Raw genomic sequence first — 13,250 nt, forward strand, 5'->3', positions numbered from 1 at the left:
AAGGCCACGCACACTGTCTCCAAATCCGCTCACACTTTTCAGGACGGAATGGATGGATGGATCAGTGGGTGGGTGGGTAGAAGGAACGGAAGAGTAAGAGGCATCAAGCTCCAAGCTTCTCCAAGCTTGTCTACCGGGCCAATCCAGCCATCGAAGACTCACACAGCACGGCAAGTATCAAGTAACAGAGAATCCAGGCCGACGTACTTCTCCAACCGAGCCAGCCCGCAGCTTCGCAAGCATCCAGCTACCCTAGCACACGCATGGCATTCTCCAAATCGAACCCCAAGCCTACGGCCCAACGGCCGGCGTCGCACTTCGCAACAACGCCGTCCAACTGCGAGGGAATCACTCCTTCGACATTCCTCCCGTCGAAAGGTATTAGCCGGCCACCTCCCCCAAATATGAGCACCTGACACCCCTGGTACTAGCCCCGGCAGCGTGTCACCCCTGTTTACCCCAGATTCTTCCAGTTGTATCTTGCTGTTCTTGGACCACCCACGGCTTGCAAGCATCTTCGGGAATTGGGCCAGGGAGCAAATTCAGTCTTGTCTTCTATTTGCCGATCAGTCCCTTCCTTACAGTCTATGCTCCAGTCATCTGAGCCAATTGATATGATTGATACTCGGATTTGAGAGTATGTCACCACGGAATGATGCTGCAATGGGAAACACGACCTGAAATTGCTGGCCATCCGGTAGACGTCCGCTTCTTGGCCCTCGAAGCTTTCGGGTGCCGAATCGAGGTAGCTGGTACTGCCCAACCCCCAAAGACAGAAACTCTGCGTGATATCGACGCCGCTCGCCTGCATACCATTCAAGATGCGTGCGCCAGAGCCCAGAAGCCCAGAGAATGGATGTCTGCCGGGGACATTCGCTGGGCATGGTGCTCGTGACGTAGGTGCTCCGGGCTCGCCCCGGAGCTACGGCTCTACCATCGATTGAAAAGTCGCAGTTTTGTTTCGCTTGCTGGTTTGTCAGGGCTTATCCATCTTATCATGGAACTACCTTAGCAAAAGACACATGTTTCGTAAGGGCTGAACAGCTCTCTTCCTGGTTCATCGATACGCCAAGTCAAATTCAAAGGCGCACATGAAGCGTTCAATCGACTCAGCCTGCTTCGCCGCGAATGATCAAGACGAAGTGTCGCACCAACGCCAAGCCCGACTTCCTACCACCGTAAGCTCTCAGGATGAATATGTGGGATATTTCGCTGCTAGATGTGTGTGATTGGCATTATAAATCCGAAATCTGGAGCCGGAGGACCTCTGCCGGCGGTCGTTGATGGAGCTTTGTTGGGTTGACTTGCCGTCCTTTCCGAATTCCCCAGGACGTGAGACGCAGTCGCCGAGGTATCTCGATGCCGTGTCCATCACAATTCGTACTGCGCTGGACGGGCGGGCGTCCATGTTCCAACTAGCTGCAACAGATGGTCGATATTACCGGGAGCTCGAGGGTGGCCTCAACAAATGGGAAGAAAGCTGTCGACGCTCTCGGGAATAAGTCTGGCATCCGATGACCGTTGCTTATCCGATGGAGGAATCGACTTGGCTCATCGTCACAACTTCATGCACACTACACTCACATATACACACCACCACCATACCACCTGCTGCTGCCGCTCCTAGGTACCTTACACATACCCAGCAGTTTGGTCTCATCGTAGGCGTCACTAAACCAGATGGCAGCCTGTCGCCTATCCGGCCGTCCTTGCGTCACTGCGCGTACAATGAGGCGGCGCTGGAACCTCGATTGAGCTTGATGCTACCTTCGTCACAGCTTTCTGTAGGATCGTCTATAATCAGCAAGACAGGAAACTCTTTGCATTTGCAGTTTAATACGGATACCGCTGAGCTGTAATCGCCACACCAAAGTACTTCGGTTACAGAAAAGCAGTTCATAGCCAGTCTTCGCTTTTCGCCACGGCCACCTTGATTGGTTCTCTGATGCCACTTCGCTCTGCTTGAGCCAAACCCGTTCGTGGCTCCGTTGTGGACTTGTGGTGTGCCTGTTGGCCCACACACCCACTCACACAAAGAACATGCAGACTTTGGCCATGCCAATCCATCGTTCCATGTCGCGGATAATTCTTCTTTGCCGCTGGTAGTGAGCGTCGCTAGATAGAAAGGGGCCCTGTGTTGTGCAGAGAAGGGAAAAGATTGTGATTCTTTTGAACGTCGCTGGCCAAGGTCGGGCGCATAGCACTGTTTGGGAGTCGCCACTGGTCGAAATTCCCGCGCCATTGCCCTTTGGCCCGAAGTCATCATTGGTGGCCTTGAGCAGAGGCAAACTGCCGTTCCTGGACTCGGTCGTCTCTCAACGTCGGCTTGAACCACGCCACATTGAGTCATGGTGGGCGGTCTTTGTTCTGGCCCTTGACATTTCCTTGGGAAACGCTTCTTTTCAGGGGACCGACGATGTCCCGCAGACTAGCAAGCGCCCGTCGCCAATATACCCAGTCACGCTCGACAGAGTCGTTCTTCGGCTTTGACGACAGACGAGCAGGCGCCACGCCTTTGCGCGAAGTTACACTTAGTCCCAGGCTTGGATCATCACGTTCTACTCCCCAGCCTCCAAATCACAACGGCCGTCCCTCATCTTCGGGTTTGTGGGCTGGCGTGGCTCTTGGCAGGACATTCGGTTTGCTTTGAACCGAGTTGACGGCCGCACTACGGGTTGGATGTGGCGACGCCGGGCCACGCTACTAGCCCGTGAGCGTTTTCACCGGCCGCCCTTCGGTCTGTCGATCGGCGCCGATCATTCTACATCACGGAGTAGTTTCTTGGAAGGAAAGAAGAGCATATTTCGGCGACACGGCGTTAGTTCGGGTGAGGGTGGCTATCATGCTGTTTGGATGAAATGCAGTATTATTTCCTCAATTCCTGCATGCAGTCCTGACAGTTTACGGCAAGGTCGAAACCCACCAATGTGTGGCGCATGCGAGAAGCGAGCGGTTGGCAATCTGATCCCTTCTTCCATCTTCCAGGCCAGGGTCCTTGTGTTCTCTCGGGTTGATCTTCTGCATCTTGGGTCCCAAAGGTGATCTTCGGAGGTTATCGGCAGTTGGGAGTGCACGGGAGGGGGTTCGACAATCTGTTGGAATGGCCTGGCCACCCGCTGATCGCTGTCGTGATCGTCCATCGTGTCCGCGCGCCCAGAGACGGTTCAACGGTCGTTGGTGGTCGCTGCCAGGGCGAGTGCAGTGATGGCGCAACGTCATTGAAATTTCTGGGGGACTTTGATATGATTGATATAGTGATATTGTGGCATGTCTATCCTGAAGGCTTCCCGAAGGATTGAAGGATGATGCTGGATTTGCCACAGCCTTTGCGATTTTGCGAAACTCGACTCTCAATTGCAGAATTGCTTGTGGTCCGTAGCACAGGTGTTGTCTCAAGGTGATCCGAGAGTAGACGATGCTATAAATGAAGCATTCTCTGAGAGTTTGATTTCTCTCAAGGTTAAGCCTCAATACGCTTTCGATATGCCCATAGTGATGAAGTCGATTTGCGTCCGTATTGCACGTACTAGCTTCACTTGACCCGATGGCTTCCCCTATAATCTTACGAACAGGCTTTCAGAGAGAGTGGATTAGATATGTTATTGAATACCAATGAAACCTGAAAGCCCGAGTACCTCAAAAGGCCCATCGTATCGATAGTCCTCGTCGAGATCTCTGTACGCCCAACGCCCTAACCCCAAGCCATATCCCGAGTGACCTTCTCAGGAACCTTTCCTGGTATGAATCCGCTCATGCCGGCGGCAATCGTTCAACCTCGCAAACGCCTTTCCGCAATTCGAGCAGGCAAATGGCCTCTCGCCAAAATGGCTCCTCATGTGTCCCTTCAAGTTGATATTCCTCGTGAAACACTTGCCGCAAATATTGCACGGGAACTTGGCCTGCTCAACCCTCCTGCTCATCTGTATAAAGGGCGTCTGTCCTTCGCTGTCATCCGGGTGGTACGTCCTCATGTGCCTCTCCATATCCTTGTTGGACGAGAAGCCAAAGGGCGCCGCGCTGCACGTCTCCAGGCGACACGAGTAGGGTCTGTTGTGGCGGTTGTGGTGGGAGTCTCGGTCCTTTTTGGTCTTGAACCCTTCGTAGAAGAATTTGCAGAGCGTGCGTTCGCATTTGAACTGGTTGGGGCCGTAGTAGGTCTCGATCGTGTCCTGTCCGCACATGATTGTAGTCGGCTTGTATTCCTCTTCCAAGACTGTGCGGTGGGATAGGAAGGCGTCTTGTAGACGTTTGATGCCGGCTTTGTTGCGGTCGTCGACGGATTCCTTCTGGTGTGTGTAGATGTGGTTCCATAACCGGACAAGATTAGTGTAGAATGGTAAGTTGATGAAGTTTGATAGATGCTCGTGCGTGAACTCTTGGTGTATGTCCGTCAGACTTCTGAGGTCTGCGTCGTAGGCTTGTGTGAACCTGTGTAAGGCATCGTTGAAGTCGTGGACGAAATTACGCCGCCGTCCCTGCTCTGCGTCGACGTAGAAATCGGGCGCAAAGATGTCATGACAGTCTTCGATGACGGTCTCAAGGTGTTTGTACCACTTAGGCACGGCGTAGTCTTGGAATGAGAAGTAGCCCAGTTGTATCTGTTCATAGCGTTCGGCTGGGGTGTACTCCTCGTCCGTAAAGCAGGGCAGGGATAGGTAGCGAAGACACAGAATGGCGAGATCACATTGAACTGATTTCGAGTGAATGTGTCTACTCCCCACCAGATGTCTAGGGTAGCCAAGTTAGTCTCTCGAGGTCTCCCGTTGGGGATGTAAGTCAACATACTGCTTGACGGTTGAATGCATGAGCCGGATCTCATCGCCCGGTAAGACCTCGACCAGCGAGCCGAGAAAGTCATTGATGTTGTCTCTCCGAATCATCCGGAGATCGAAGTTTATCTCATTCTCCACGAGATCGAAAGCAATGATAGCTTGTATTTCGTGCCATTTGAGCGGGCGATGAGCGCAGGCTAGCCATCCGAGGAGCAACTTTGCCTTTTCCCAGTGGGCCTCAGACAAGTCCAGCATCTTCTCTTTGAGAGTCCCCAGCAGGTCGTCGTACATCTTGGCTATACCTACAGGAAGCATTCTTGATTTGACCTTCTGCAGAAGGTCTCCCTTGGTGAATTGATTCGATAGATAGTCCGCTGCAAGGACCGCATAAAGGAAGAGCCCTGACAGTCTGGTTAGCCTAAGTCCCGAAACACACGTCCCTCAAGCAGCTAACCTTCGCTCTGCATTGATACCTCCTCCTCGATGCGCTGTATTTCTCTCTCGAAGAGGTTGAAGTTGTCTCCAGGGACTATTAACTCCTCACGAGGATTGATCCTTCCTCTCACAGTTCGGCGCGTTTTGGCTAACTCTGCTGGGCTCATCCGACTCCTCACATAAGTCCGTATATCCTGCGTGTTGTCGTTATCTTTGAGCTCAACCTCGCCTATGATTGGACTGACGGTAGGCTTCGTCATGGCCGATTTGACGTCGGGGGCCTGTTGACTCATGAACAGCACGCGCAGCTGTCCCTGATTGATCTCGTCAAGACGTGAGACCTGGCTTACCAGGAAGGAGACCGCCTGATGAATCTCCACGCGGCCAGTACACTCGTCAAGCCCGTCCACGACGATATACAGACGGGGATGGATCTCGAAGAAGGCCTCGATAAGCGAGAGACACCCTTCTGCGGTCGATAGAGTTGAGCCGCCGCTACTTGAGATCTTGTCGTCGCAGAGAGGGAGTATAAACCCGTTGTTGTTGCTGCAGTGGTCTGGACCCTCATCTTCCTCATCGTTCACCTCGTCTGGGTCGTGGCTGAGTACGCTGACTGCGGAGACAAGCTGGTGGATGATGCCCCTTAGTATTCCAAAGTACGTATTCAGCTCAGGGTCGTCGTCGCGGCAGTAGAAGTAGCAAATCTGCACGTCGGAGGGTATGGATTTGGTCCTGATGAGTTCTTCCAAGCGGGTGACCACGAGCGACGACAAGACGGTCTTGCCCATACCTCTCTTGCCATGGACCCAAAGGGCAGAATCTTGGGGAATATCTTCGCGCATCCAGTTCGAGACTTCGTCGTACCGGGTGTAAAGCCAGCGTCCTGTCTCGGGATACGGCTCTCTCTTCTCGACAAAGCTCTTGTGTAGATTCTCTAGCGTTTTAGGCACGGCGATCCAGTTGAGGACCTTGCCTTTTTGCTTCCTCTTCCTGGCTGTTTCTTTATCTCTGAAATCCTTCCATTGTTGGCGGCACCTGTCCATGTACTCGTGAGACTTGCGACGGAAGTCGTTATTGTTGAATAGGGCGTTGTTTTGTGGTGATTCGAAGCCCGAGTCTACGCGCAAAGCATATCGATCTCCGTGGGTTCGAATGAAGTCTGCGTGAAGTTTGAGGCTCGCTGCTAGGTGATCGAAGGTCGATCCTAGATCTTTCCATGTCGCTTTGCATAGCTTACCCCATACTGTATTTCCCACTGTCAGTATCAACATTAAGCACATTGTAGGTAGTAAACCAACTGATTAATAAAGTGATTTAGCTTACACGAGCTGCGAAGAGAAAATAACCTATATGCGGTTTTGTGGAACTCGGCGACGTCCTTGTAGATATTGAGGAGGCATATTCTGCCATTGACCGACTCTGCGAAGAATTGCTTGTATTCGTCAAGGGGAAGAATCTGGATACCAAGCCGTTGGTAAACGTCGAGTATGTGATCAAATGCCTTGTCGTTGACGTTGGTGGTCTGAGTTGGGGAAAGGTAGGTTAGCAATGGGAGAGTTTTGCGACGCTGAGTTTGTTGAATCCTAGATGTGCGTCCATACCTCAAGAAGAAACCTCATTGGACCCCAAATAAACGCCATGATACCCTCGACATCTTCCATGCCCCTACCTCTAAGGACGTCTTGTAATGAATGCATGCCGCTAAGGAATAACTCAATCCTGTTGAGATTCATCAAGGTCTTCTTCTCTTGTTGCTGAAATTGAATAGCGCTAAGACTTCGGCATACATCGGAGAAGGTAGTCTTTTCGATCTTATCGACATGGATATCATTGAGCAGTCCCTTAAAGTCATCGGCGCTCTTCCTGAGAGCAACTTCGACGTCGACATCGAGGTCTGGAACCCGGTAGACTTCGAACCCTTGGGCCATAGTTGCGGACTTGGCGAACTCGGCGCTGGCTCCGGGACAAGTGTCGAATTGCTCACGGCCGTTACGGGGGCTCAGGCTCCCACAAGCTAGGTACGTGTACTAAACCCAGTTTGTTGTGGACCATGTAGCGGCGCAAACCACAACGAAACATGAACAAACTCGCGGGGAAATGGAGTGAGAGAGAGAACCAAGTGGAGAGAGCTGAACAAGAAGGAAAGAAAGTCTTTGGAGAATGGAAGAATGAGAATGGGGTTGATGTTCAGAGTCCACAGCTTGCACCGAGAGAGCGGTCGATACGAATTGAGGCTGATGCTGTTCACAGCAAAAGAGGCAGCCAGGCGTATAATAGAATACCACCCCGTCCGAGCAACCCCTGCCCAAGTCCAACGTCTTCACAGGGGCATCCAATAGTTTCTTGTGGTCGTCGGGCCCGCACAGTAAACAGAACAGGGGCACCAGGGATGTGTGAGGCGCTAGGCAGTGAGCACTGCCACTGCCACATTCTTCTTCTGCAGTTCTATTGTCTGTTGCTGTGTGCGTCACTGCGGATTCGCAGAGAGAGCGAGTGGTATCTGGCGCGCTGTCAGGCTGTCTGCATGTGTCTCTCTCTCTGTGCTGCCAACAACAAGCCACTCGACATGCATTGTGCACTGCATCTTACCCCTGACGACTGACCTACTAGCACGAGTTCCCGCGTGTCTTCCAACACGCAGTCTCGTAGCCTGGCTCAAGATTGTCGTGCCCCGCGGACGCCTTGTGAGGGGCAGAGTTGCCCTTCCGCCCTGTTGGTTGCTGCAGTGTCCCTTTTGTTTCGTAGGGCTGTTGAGCAGTGTCGACTCTTGTGACTTGCTTTGGTTGGCTCATATGCAGTGACTTACCGTTGGAGCCGACTTAGCCGGCTGTGAGTTGCCTTTACTCTGTCTTGACGATATATCTCCGCTGTGTATTAATGGTAAGTGGTCCACATCGTCAGTTGAGAAATCCCGCGTCACAAGACTCGATCCGCGACATGGGAATCCCGCGAGCATCGTCAATCTACGTCATCTTCAACCCTACCGACCGGAGCCCTCTCCGGTGTCTATTCTCGAGAACAAGCATCGGCAGGTGGGCATTTCCCCATCATTTGACCTCATTCCGGGCTAGTGAGGCTCTTGAAAATGCCCCGGTCGGGGGACTCCGAGCGGTTGGGGCGGAGCAACCGTCGGTGAACCGGGGTGCCGGGGGGCCTTCGGGGGCGGTGCAAAGCGGGTGCGAGAATGACCCTAAGGACAGTTAGGACAGTTAGGGACCCCCAAATCGCCCACAAGGACCCTCACAGGCCCCAACGACACTAAGAAAGTGGAAAAAGTACGCGGTGTGGGTTGTGCGCGTCCGGAGCACAGCTACAAGTCTTCGGCGAAGTGCGAACCACCAACGGGAAGCACGATCGCCTTCATCATCGTCCGCGCACTGCGCCTCAAGGAGGGAGACTGCACAGCAAACGGTAACCTCTTCGATTGCCTCACGTCACCGACCATCATGTGGTCAAAAATGGTTCGCCCGGCGCCTTTTGCTTTGCCGCAGAGAGCCTCATCATGTTCCTCAAGGCACTGGCTGCATGAGAAGAAGCACTTGACAGTGGGAAAACATTGATCGACCCGTTTGCGAGATAGACTCGACAACCGTCCGTTCATTCAACTGAAGTCATTCGAAGCTTTCACTAGCTTTGAACACACTAACCTCCAGTTCCGGAATCAACTCCGAAAAAGGACTTTAGTCTCAATCACTCATCGACAGACTGACTTAGTAAACTACCTTGAGTCTCCGATACCCCCTAGCCGTCATGTCGTCGCTAAAGAGACTTCTCAACGAGGAAGATGAGGATCTCCACTATCCCGACCCGTCGTCCGTCTCCTCGTACGGCTCCATCACGCCAACCTACCAAGGCGGCTTCCAAGACTACTCGGACCCCGGATATCATCCACGCCATACCCCCTTTCAAAGCTTTGACTACACCAACCAGGGCGGCCAAGAGGATGTTCCCGTAATCGAGGACCACCCTTCCATGAATGCCATGTTCGACAGTCTTCTCTTTGGCCAGAGCGTCGGTGATCAATTAGGGGCCCTCAATCTCGGTGATGGAACCGAGCTCGCGCCCTACGACTTCGGGACCGACCTGGAAATATGGGGTCGCAATACTATCGCACACTCTCCTGCGCAGGGGACGTACAGCTCACCCCAGAGCTCCGGATCGTCACAAGATTCTTTGCCTGTAACACACTCGCCCTCACTCTTCCCCGATTCCAGCATCGCAGGTTCGGACTCATGTTCGTCGACGGCGGGCGAGGACGAAGCCGACAAGGTCTGCTACGGCATGGTAAGACATAAACTCATTTCATCAAGTCTCTTGGTCATCTAGACATACAGTCTTGTTTCTCCTTCCTCTTCTCTCTCAAGATGATGTAAAGGACAACCCCGACTCATCAGTCATAGCTTTACAATGTAGACGTCAAATTAATAGGTGACATGGCCGTCATCGACACCAAACTGCGCGAGTCCAGCCAAGCCTCAGCCCCAGGCAAGACAGCCTACCAACGCTTCACTCTCACCGATTCACAAGAACACATCTGCCTCTCCTTTAAGGACGACAATACTACGGAATTCGGCTACCTCCGCTCCGGGCCCGGCAAGGCCCTCGCCCGACTGCTCAGTCCAGACTCTCACGTCGAGTTTGAGCCCATCGCCCCGACCAGGACGCTCCGTGAGACCATCGGCCGCGCCAAGAAGCCTGTCGAGGCCATGGTCAAAGTTGACATCAACGTCTACGGCCCGCGCCGCGCCGCGAAGAGCGTCGGCGACAAGCTGACCGAGGGAAAGCTCTGGCTGCAAAAGTCGGACCATGCGCGCCGAGAGCATTCTTATGAGAACCCGCATGTTCTCAAGATTCAGGGCGGCGAGGCGATGCCCGAGCATACCATCAACGAGGTCAACAGCGGCCAACCGGCTGGGCGGCAACCGCGGGAAGAGAAGTTAAGGCGGATGATGATTGAGGTGTATGACTCGATTAAGAACAAGCGCCACTTCAACCGAGAACTCGGAGACAAGCGATTGAAGAATGACCTGCTAGGGTAACGTCTACCTTCTGTCTATCACTGATCACACCCTCTTCTGAGTGTGTTATGCTAAGTCGTCCGCAGGCACCAACAGGAGGCGCTCGCGTTTATGTTGGAACGGGAGTCTGGTGACATTCATCCAAATTATAGACTCTGGTACCCAGTGACGGTAGAAGGACAAGAATGGTATGTTTCTCAAAACTTGTGGATCACTAGATATCACTCTAATCGGTATCACCCAGGTACCGCCACAAGATCACAAACGTGAAGCAAAAGATCCAGCCGGACGAGAGGGGCGGTGGCATTCTTGCAGATGAGATGGGCATGGGTAAATCTTTATCCATCCTCTCGCTCATCGTCAAGACTCTCGACGACGCCCGTACCTGGGCCGTCGACGAAGACATGAACGGGGAGAAGAACAAGGACCTGCACTACTCCGGGTCCACCCTCGTAGTGGTATCATCTGCTCGTGAGTCTCCAAGAAAACGCTCAGCCTATTCCTCCCAACCCCCTTGACGAGTCCGAAAACTAACCATGACTAGTACTCATTTACAATTGGACAAATGAAATTGAGAAGTAAGTAACTATAACCGCGACCACCAATTTGGTCTCTCACGTCTAACAACCTGACAGGCACGTGGATGGGAGCCTGACGCATGTCAAGTACCACGGTCCGAATCGAGAGAAGGACCTCGACAAGATCAAGGGCTCCGATGTCATCGTGACAACCTACAACACACTATCTGCAGAATTTGATAAGAAATCGTCTATCCTGCACAAGATTGGCTGGTACCGAGTGGTCCTCGATGAAGGCAAGCTTTCCTCCCGTTACTTGCAATACCCTCTCCATCTCTACATCGTAGACAACAAACTGACAGATCACAACACAGCGCACATCATCCGCCGCCCAGCAACAACATTCTACCAAGCCTGCAGATCGCTCCACGCAAACTCCCGCTGGTGCCTCACCGGTACGCCCATCCAGAACAAACTCGCCGACATTGGCGCCCTCTTCGCCTTCATCCGCGCAACCCCCTTTGACAATCCAGCCGCCTTCCGCCGCTACATCGAGGTGCCTTTTGAGCAACACTCGGAAAACCTCGATAAGGTAAAAGAGCGTCTCGTCACCCTCATGGAATCCCTCTGCCTTCGCCGCACAAAAGACCTCCTCGACCTCCCCGGCCTCGAGGAACGCATCGTTGACCTCAGGTTCAGCCCCGAGGAGCAGCAGCAGTACGACAAGACCAAGAAAATTCTCATGCGCACCATCAAGCAGAAAGTAGGCGAGGTCGAAAAGAGCAGCAAGTTCGGTCTCTTCCAGGCCAACCTCCAGATGCGCATCTTCTGCAACCACGGTACCTTCCAGAAGCCCTTCTCCTGGCACCGGCGGAGCTACCGCCTCGACGAGCGCGAGGCCGCCGTCTCGGCGCTGGGGCAGAACGCCGAGATTACGTGCGATGGGTGTCACCAGCCTATGCCTATCCTCGGGTCCAGCAGGCTGCGCAACGAGTTTGAGGAGCAGTGCACACACGTGTTTTGCTCAGAGTGTCTCGAGGACTCGGACTTGTCGTCGGCGGCGTCGGTGTCGGCCCCGGTCTCCGGCTCTCGGGGGCGGCATTGTCCCGTATGTGACAATTGGATGAAGTCGGCCAAGATTTCTTCTGCTGGTCCCACGACGGTTCCGCTGGTGAGGGTTGACAGGACTGCGGTGGATGCCGGGGGTATACCTGACGTGTCTGCCCAGACCACATCAGGCGCGGACGATGCGGATTACTTTAACACGGTGGGATACTCTACCAAGATGGAGGCCCTCATCCGTGACGTCCAAGTCGACGTCTCGACAACCAAGAGGTAAGTCACCCGACAAGAATCACAGCTCTTTGCATTTGTCTCAACGGGACGCTCACCAACATTTTCGGAAAACAGCATCATCTTTTCTTGCTGGACGAGAACACTCCGCCTAGTTGCAAAACACCTAGAAAAGGTCGGCGTTAAGTACCACAAGATTGACGGCGACTGTCCCTTGTCGCAGAGACAGGACATTCTGCGACAATTTGCAAAGGACGAGGAGAAGAGGGTTCTCATCATGACGACTGGCACAGGTGCCTTTGGGTGTGTTCATACTCTGTCTCATTCACATGCCAAGGCACACCATTCATACTGACTACCGCCCTTCACCAGTCTCAACCTAACCTGCGCCAACCGCGTGTTCATCGTCGAGCTGCAGTGGAACCCCAGCGTCGAGAACCAAGCCATCGCCCGTGCGATCCGCTTCGGCCAGGGTAAAAAGGTGCTCGTCACGAGATACGTGATCAAAAACACGGTAGAAGAGGTAAGTCGAGGCATGCATTGTCTATATGTAATCATCGCAAGCGGTTCGCGCCGTCAATAGTTTCAACTCTTTGGCTAATCACATTGCCTTGGTGTAGGAAATGAGATCACAGCAGAACGTCAAGAAGAACCTGGCAGCAATTGGGTTCGACGAGCCTCCTGGTGTTGATGACGAGATGGATCAGTCATAAGAAGGCCGAGGAGATGTTGAGGTCATGAGGTGATGGTTCGCTGCGGGAAATGTGCGAATTGATGTCTTGATGAACTTGATGGTGATATTTTTTTGAATGATTCATTTCTACGGTCCTCCGAGGGGTCATTGCGATGCGATGCAGGCATCTCACTTAGTTGTATCTCTTCAGGAGCCTAGCGCCATCATGTATAGAAGCAGAGCTTCGCCATGATAGTTGCTCATAATAATACCCAATTGATTTTCTTCTCTACAATATCATAGAACACTGCCAGTCTCGTAAGAATATAGCAACACATAGCTTTCTTTGACCTAGCATCATAATGTCCTAGCCGCCTCTCTGCGGCAGCAACACGGAGATAGTTGCCTGCGCTACCTGAATGAGCAGGTTGTTGGCCGCATCTTTTGCGGCTCTCTTTCATGATTGGATGGTGACAGACAGTATGCCTAACGAGGCGAAGCGCGACTTCCAAAGAGAAAGAAGGTTGGGCAGCCTAGTTGT

General features: G+C 53.0%; 2 protein-coding genes across 2 annotated transcripts; one reads left to right on the plus strand and one right to left on the minus strand.

The window, feature by feature from the left end:
• Positions 1-3,722: 3,722 nt before the first annotated feature.
• On the minus strand, positions 3,723-7,135 carry BDP81DRAFT_396093 (uncharacterized protein; the record flags this gene model as incomplete). Its single annotated transcript, XM_060588144.1, has 5 exons — positions 3,723-4,728; positions 4,786-5,173; positions 5,227-6,450; positions 6,531-6,729; positions 6,809-7,135. 5 exons carry the CDS (start codon positions 7,133-7,135, stop codon positions 3,723-3,725), a joined length of 3,144 nt encoding a protein of 1,047 aa, XP_060443454.1.
• A 1,402-nt stretch (positions 7,136-8,537) lies between these two features.
• Positions 8,538-13,000, plus strand: BDP81DRAFT_482557 (SNF2 family domain-containing protein). Its single transcript, XM_060595013.1, has 10 exons — positions 8,538-9,491; positions 9,608-10,242; positions 10,312-10,413; positions 10,470-10,696; positions 10,770-10,803; positions 10,861-11,039; positions 11,118-12,078; positions 12,154-12,339; positions 12,409-12,559; positions 12,657-13,000. The coding sequence occupies exons 1-10, from the start codon at positions 8,958-8,960 to the stop codon at positions 12,747-12,749; spliced, it is 3,102 nt and encodes a 1,033-aa protein (XP_060443455.1). The 5' UTR covers positions 8,538-8,957; the 3' UTR covers positions 12,750-13,000.
• The last annotated feature ends 250 nt before the right edge of the window (positions 13,001-13,250 follow it).

This window comes from Colletotrichum phormii (assembly GCF_030913505.1).
Source record: "Colletotrichum phormii strain CBS 102054 chromosome Unknown BDP81scaffold_14, whole genome shotgun sequence".
NCBI classification, from domain to species: domain Eukaryota; kingdom Fungi; phylum Ascomycota; class Sordariomycetes; order Glomerellales; family Glomerellaceae; genus Colletotrichum; species Colletotrichum phormii.